We start from the raw sequence: 7,342 nt of genomic DNA, 5'->3' as shown, positions 1-7,342 counted from the left end.
ACACACACCCATAGAATTCTGTGGATTTTTTTCAAAGCCTTTTCACATTATGCCCTGAAATCTTCTTATTGTGTTACTATTTTCCCTACTCAAGGATGGGGACCTAATACAAGGCTTGGCCCATCATGGCATCATTGTCACAAATGACAATGTTAGAGACAGGATACAAACTTGTAAGAGTGATACTTTTCCTCTGCAACTTGAGAAATGTAGCTCTGTTTTCTCTTGTTTAAAGAGAGCTGTGATCACAGTCATTGTTACTTGAAAATTATTAATGAGAAATAATATAGAGCTGTAGTAATAGTTTTAAATAAAATGAATAATTTTCCTAATTCTACAAAACCTTCAAACATAGAAGATGAAATACAAATGAAGACAAAGGAACTCATGAACCTCAAAGAAATTAAATTTTATCTGAAGGAGAATCACCCAATCATTATTTTTATGATTTTAAAGTTTCCATTTCTGAGGATTTTAAGTACTTTTTACCCTTACCCTCTATGTTATGGTGTGAGGATTTTAAGTATTTTTGAGGGAACTAGGATTAGTAGTTATGCCTATAATAGTTTATATGTTGGTGGGTGAGGAAGCAGTAGGACTGAGAAGTACATTTCAAGCAGCTTCTGAGAAATTCTCAGTAGTCAATAATACCTGCAAGTTTTTCAACTCCCCAGATAATGGTCAGTTAGATGCAGTTTTTACAGGTTCACGGGAGGGAGGCAGAAACATAAAAAGAGTGAGCTGGTTTCCAGAAGAGCAGTTCCTGGTGGTAAGGGGATGGTAAAGAAGTTAAGTTTCAAAGTCCGATTCGAAATTGCAGCTATGGAATTCAGAGTAATTGTCACCGAGGCTTTATAGCCTGTGGATTTGGCCTGCTGTGCACAGGGAGTGCTTCTTGGTTTTCAGCCCTGAGAAAAGTGGCAATGAAGCACAAAAACATGCAACACCTTCTGGGGGGGGGGGTTTACTGGGTTTGCTGGAATTATGCATGGAATTAACCAGCAACTAAAGGAGTTAAAAGACAACACTAGAATGTGGGAACTCCTACAGCAATCCAGCTGACTATTCAAAACGATTTTGAAATAGTTCCTCACAGCTGGTTTTGTTCAAAGCAGGTAATGCCATCCATCACTAGCTAAATAAAACCCTGGTAAGGTCAACACAGTCCTGGTAAGATATGTTTTATGATTAAAGCCCCTGACAAAGTGATTTATACAACAGTACTATCTAGCTCAGTGCTTCTTAAATTCCCCTGTGCACACGAATCACCTGGCAGTCTTTTGAAAATGGAGATTCTAATTTAGTAGGTCTAAGGAAGGTCCTGAGGTGATGCATTTTAAAGCAGCTCCTAGATGAGACTGTTACAGCCAGTTCTCACACAGTACTTTAAGTTGCAAAGGCAGGTACCTAAGTAAATATGTTGCTCTTGAATATCACATTATGAAGTTGTCCTGTAAATTCCTTTGACAAAATTAATTAGTCTATTGTTAATAATCCTATTCACTCCTTGACAAAATAAATAAGTCTGTTGTTAACAACCCTATCCACTTTTAGAGGATATGGACATCCAATTCTTTTTTTTTTAATCAATATTTATTTTAGATATGAGGGATACATGTGCAGGTTTGTCACATAGGTATAGTGCACCCAGGTAGTGAGCATAGTAAACAATAGTCTTTCAACCTACTCCCTCCCCCTCTGATAGTCCATAATGCCTGTTGTTCCCACGTTGACATCCTTGTGTGCTCAATGTTTAGCTCCTAGTTATAAGTGAGAACGTGTGGTATTTTGTTTTCTGTTCCTGAATTAATTTGCTTAGTATTATGGCCTCCAGCTCCATTTATGTTGTTACAAGGATTGTTCTGGATTTTAATCCCAGTTCTTCCACTTGCTCTGTGCCTGTGGATGAGTGTGCAATGCTCTACTCATCTGTAAAATGGGTCTGCATCCTGCAGGTGTTACTGGATTGAGTGAATATCTGCAAAGCTCCTAGAACAGTGCCCAGCACATATATAAGCTACATAAATGTTTGTTAAATATATGATTCAAATAAATAATATATGCATTAATGTCATATCTTAGTTGCCCAGTAGTCCTATGGAATCCAGAAAGCCTGTTCCCTTTTCACCAACTAAAACATCCTATAAGACTTTGCCAACAAGTAGCTGGTCAGAGAGAAAGGAGACTTCAACCAACAACCTGAGAACCCCAAAATAAATCCGTGACACTTGGAAATGCATTTATTTTCCTTATTTTGTTAAACTTACCTTGGTCCTTTGGTTTTGCAGTTGGTGATGTATATTGGCCAAGTGGCCAAGGATATCTTGAAGTGGCCCCGTCCCTCCTCCCCTCCAGTTGTGAAACTGGAAAAGAGAGTGATCGCTGAATATGGAATGCCGTCCACCCACGCCATGGCGTCCACTGCCATCGCCTTCACCCTCCTTATCTCTACTATGGACAGATACCAGGTAATGTGGCCTATTTCTTTTTCCAACCCGTCTACTCAGGCAGCCAATAGAGGCTGCGCTTCTGAATTTTCTCTTAAAGCTGCTTTGAGGGACCTTAAGGTTTATGAAATAAAGATTAAGAGAAACTGAAACCTATTAAGCTGATGACAATTGCATCATAAATAAAGTGACCATGTAATTTAGCATTCAGATCAGGTTATGCCTGAGTGTGAACACCAGCACCATTAATAATGACACCAGGGCAGATAGCATAATATGGACCATCCCAGGAGACCAGCATGTATTACCACCCTGGGCTGCCTGACGAGACAGTGCTTGAATTAGTGCTCTCATCCTCTGTTTGCAAGAAGAGTTTATGTCCTAGTAAATGATCCTCCAGGGCTAAGATGATTCCACCAAATCCCTCTGCCAGACTCCCCAAGGCCTGAGGCAGCAAAGAGTCTGTGCCTCAAATTAGCCTCCAAGGATGTCTCTGCCCTGATTACGGCTCAGCCACTAGAAATGATGGCTCAAAGTTTTCTAGAATGGTCTAAATGGTGGGGGATTAATAAATGTTGAAAATAGAAGAATGTTACTTAATATCTGCTTAAATGACAATTATAGTAAGACTTAAACAGTTGTATTATTACAGCGATGGAAGTAATTTTTCTCCTTTGTGAGACCTATGGCTTTAATCTTGTGTTTAATTTTGTAAGTGTTATCTCTTACCCATTGGAAGTTTTATTTGTTTGTTTGTTTCTGAGATAGGTCTCTGTTGTTGGGGCTGGAGTGCAGTGACACCATCACTGCTCACTGCAGTCTTGATCTTCTGGGCTCAAGCGATCCTCCCACCTCAGCTTCCCAAGTAGCTGGGACAACAGCTACTACATCCAGCTAATATATTTTTTTGATTTTTTGTAGTGAAGGGGTCTCGCTATGTTGCCCAGACTGGTCTTGAACTCCTGGCCTCAAGCAATCTGCCTGTCTGGCATCCCAAAGCACTGGGATTATAGGCATGAACCACTGCACCCGGCCCCACTGGAAGTTTTTGATTCCGTTCAATCTCGCAGTCTTGTAGTTAAATGACAGTATTGTTTTGCCCTGCCCCTTTACCACAGAAGCCCAGGGATGGTCCACATTCCAGGTTATCCAGAAGCAGGAAGTCAAGCCTCATGTAGCCGGAAAGATTGGGACTAGTGTGGGGTCCCACCTCTACCGCTGTAGCCCTCTACCTGGTCACCTGGGTTTAGACCTCTCTTCTATAAGAAAGGGACAGTTATAAGGAATATATTTGACTAGATATCAACTTTTGTCATAAGTCACTTTAATGTCATGCCACAGTCAAACAGTATCTGAGCTCCTAGTACTGCCTGAATTAACTTAGTGCAGACGCTGAGCCGTGTTGTACCCAATGTCACCTGCCCTAGAAGGATGTAATGGGCCAAGTGCCAGCTCCCATTGGGTTGCTCTTGGTGCCTAGAAAAGTCTGCGAACATGCTAATATTCCTTAAGAGAAAAGCTGTAAGTGGAGGCTTGCAGCAGAAAAACAACCACCACCACCACGGACACATCCATTGCAGAACCGCCCAGTCCTCCTTAAAAAATTCTCATCACCTTACATGATGTAGCAGTTTTCATGAGGTCTGAGTCATGTTGTTAATTTCTTTCCTATTTAATTTTTAATGGTGAATGTATTTCGCTAGCTTTGTTTGCTCAGAAACAGCTCTAAATATCGGTTTATTTATATATATGTGTGTTGAGTACCCCAAAAACTATTGAAATAAAAATTTTAAAATGTGTGTTGAGGCTACTGCCCACACTCTAATTTCCAAATATATTAACTCATTAATTCTTAACACCTTTAAATTAAAGAGACTTAGTTAATGATAAATCTTAAGAACAGACATGACAACCAGGTGTTATTGTACTTGTGTGTTACATGGGAAAGAGCGCACTGGGCTTGGACTCAGAAAGCATGACCTCCAGTGCTGACTCTTGGCTGTGTGACCTCGGGCAGATGATTGCACCTCTCTGAGCCCCAAGCTTCTACTGTGAGGGTCAAATCGGAGCACTGATGGGAACGTTTCTTTGTGATAAAGTTTATTACTAATGTCATTTATTATCATGGCTAAGGGCTTCCTCATTTGTAAAATGGGGCCAATAATAGAGCCTACTTCACAGGGTTATGTGAAGATTAAAGGAGTTAGTATAAAGTGCTTTGCATAATACAGACAGCACTTTATAGTCTTTGATCTTCTCACTATGGAATACCACTGACACTAGTGCTTGAAGCAGGTGGCTTATATGCCTATGTCTAGTTTATAAGCAGAGTATCTGTGTGTTCCTTATATAATTCAGCATTAGCCGGATCCCTCTAGCCACTAGTGTTACTCAGCAGCAAATGTTGAAAGTCAGTCGCATCTGCACAAGTGCTTTTGACATCTGAATGAAAATACACTGATTCTTAGTTTGGGTCTATTGCTCCTGCATCTCTTGCAGAGGAGGAGAAGTTGCTTGTTGGGACTTTCAGATGATAGCCCTGGCTATCTACCTTGCTTGGTCAAATTGTTTCTTATTGTTCTAATTTTAAAATAGGTAGAAATCAAAGTTATTCATTTCACAAAAAGTATTAGTACCATAGTTGTGGTCATGAGTCTTAAAGCCAAGTCCTACGATGTCTCAGGTGCATGCTTACATGATGTGAAAATTCCCCCCAGTACTGTATAGACCTAAGTATCTTCCCCTTCTCTTTCTTCTGTCTCCCCATTTAAAAAATGGTTTTAGATAATCAGATTCTGGTCTGGGGAATGAAAGGTTTGGAGTAGCAATTCTTGCATTAATGAATCCTATTTCCACCTATGACAACAAATCGTCTATGTCTGAGTGTGATCTAATTTCCTTGTTTTTCCTCCTCCCCCCACCCCCCACAGTATCCGTTTGTGTTGGGACTGGTGATGGCTGTGGTGTTTTCCACCTTGGTGTGTCTCAGCAGGCTCTACACTGGGATGCATACGGTCCTGGTAAGGCTTTGGGGTCAGGTCTTGTGATGGTTTGAATGGTGCTATGGTCACTGTGTCAATATGTTTCTCATACTACTTATTTATAAAGTTGTTTGCGTATGTATATTTCTCATCATGCCAATGCAGTAAGTAATTATGTTTAGGTGCATGTATGACAATAATAATGAAACATTAAGATAATATAAATGAGGCTGAGCTACACTGAATCCTCAAGATTTTGAAAAATGGGCTAGAACAGCATTGGAAACTCCAATCATTTACATTCACATAGGTTTACTAATGATGCAGCAAGCAGTACAGGAAAAGCCCCCAGGCTCACAGACACAGGTGAATAGATGCAGTTCCCCACATAGGTCCTCATACACAGGGGCCTGAAATCAGGGGCTCTAGTGCCCTTGCAGGGTAGAGGTCCCCCCAGGTCAGAAGAGCCTGGAATCATGGCTTCGCTTCCTTCCATACTGTTTCAGGCGGAGGCAGTGGTGGGAACGCAGAGTACCATCTGCATTTAAAGGTCCATCCACCCTTTTGTCATATTAGAAATATTTTCCAGGGCTGCCGTGATTAGCACAGTTAAAATTCCTTGAGAATTCAATTTCCCAGTGTGTTCACAGTTGTCTTGAAGTTCCAGAGCATAAGGCTGGTTGTGGTTGAACATAGGGGCAATATTGATCATGGTAATGGGTGCAAGAAAGATTTCTTTACAAAGAAATGGGCCCTTGCTCATTGTGTGTTTATCTCAACTCTGAAGCTCAAAAGTTAAGTTAGCAAAATACCTTGCAGGGAAAGGCCTACACCCCACATGGGACTTCTTGCTTCTCTCTCTGGTCCCTGGTGTGGGGTTTTTTATGGGAAATGTGGAAGGGAGGCGGCAGAAGCCGCAGAGTGAACAGATTGGGGAGATCATTTGTCAAAATGAACAGAGGCCAAAGTAACTCAGAGAAGGGGGCCTTATGGCTTCGGGAAGGTCTGTCAGACAGCAACATTACACTTTCCTCTTAAAATGCACAGGCAGGTGCTGATAGCAACTGACTCAAGGCCAGGCCTCAGAAGAGGCAGGCAAGTCTCCAAGTTAAGGAGTGCTAAAGATCTCAGGAATCAAGATAAATAATTTAAATGCAATTTTTTTAAACACATCAAAATTCTTGCCACAAAACCCCCATGATGAGCTAAATAGTCATATTTTAAGTAAAGACAAGATCTGACCCTGTATTTGCATGCCCCTTGCATCACCTGCTTCACCTCAGCCTGGCCCTGATCTGGGAGCTGTTTGGGTGAAGGGGGGGCTCAGATCTTGGAAATATGAAAGGAGCAATGAAGGGCCAGTCTTGTAATTTTACCTTCAAAGGCACATGCTTGCTGTCCCCATACCATGTCACACCACACTGGTGGCTTCTGAGATGGAGAGGAGGAGGGGAGGAGGGCGTTCTCAATTTGCTATACTGCTGCTTTGTGCTACAAAGAGGTTCTCTCCAAATATGTTCATGGACTTCAATATGAAATGAAGGTGAACTCTCAGGTTATCTGGCATCTCTTTTTTATCTAGGGCTACTTTTAAATTTCTGTAGGCATTAATAAAAAATGACCTTGGCAATGATAGACTGGATAAAGAAAATGTGGTACACATACATCATGGAATATTATGCAGCCATGATAAGGAATGAGATCATGTCCTTTGCAGGGACATGGATGAAGCTGGAAGCCATTATCCTCAGCAGACTAACACAGGAAGAGAAAACCAAATACCGCATGTTCTCACTCATAAGTGGGAGCTGAACAATGAGAACACATGGACACAGGAAGGGAAACAACACACCAGGGCCTGTTGGGAGGTGAGGGGTGAGGGGAGGGAACTTAGAGGATGGTTCAATAGGTGCA

At 41.4% G+C, this 7,342-nt stretch overlaps 1 protein-coding gene across 3 annotated transcripts in view; it reads left to right on the top strand.

Moving 5' to 3' along the window:
- The window catches only part of SGPP2 (sphingosine-1-phosphate phosphatase 2), a 258,416-nt gene that overhangs the window by 222,254 nt on the left and 28,820 nt on the right, over positions 1 to 7,342 (top strand). For all 3 annotated transcript variants that reach the window (XM_032278041.1, XM_032278042.1, XM_032278043.1), the window contains 2 exons: positions 2,289 to 2,468; positions 5,378 to 5,467. In XM_032278041.1, coding sequence (XP_032133932.1) covers positions 2,289 to 2,468; positions 5,378 to 5,467 — 270 coding nt within the window. The remainder of the gene's footprint in view (positions 1 to 2,288; positions 2,469 to 5,377; positions 5,468 to 7,342) is intronic.

The sequence above is a fragment of the Sapajus apella genome, unplaced genomic scaffold (assembly GCF_009761245.1).
Source record: "Sapajus apella isolate SASKATOON/1434 unplaced genomic scaffold, GSC_monkey_1.0 scaffold10, whole genome shotgun sequence".
Lineage (NCBI taxonomy): Eukaryota > Metazoa > Chordata > Mammalia > Primates > Cebidae > Sapajus > Sapajus apella.
The sequence above is the reverse complement of the archived record's forward strand: the minus strand, read 5'-3'. Positions and strand labels throughout refer to the sequence as shown.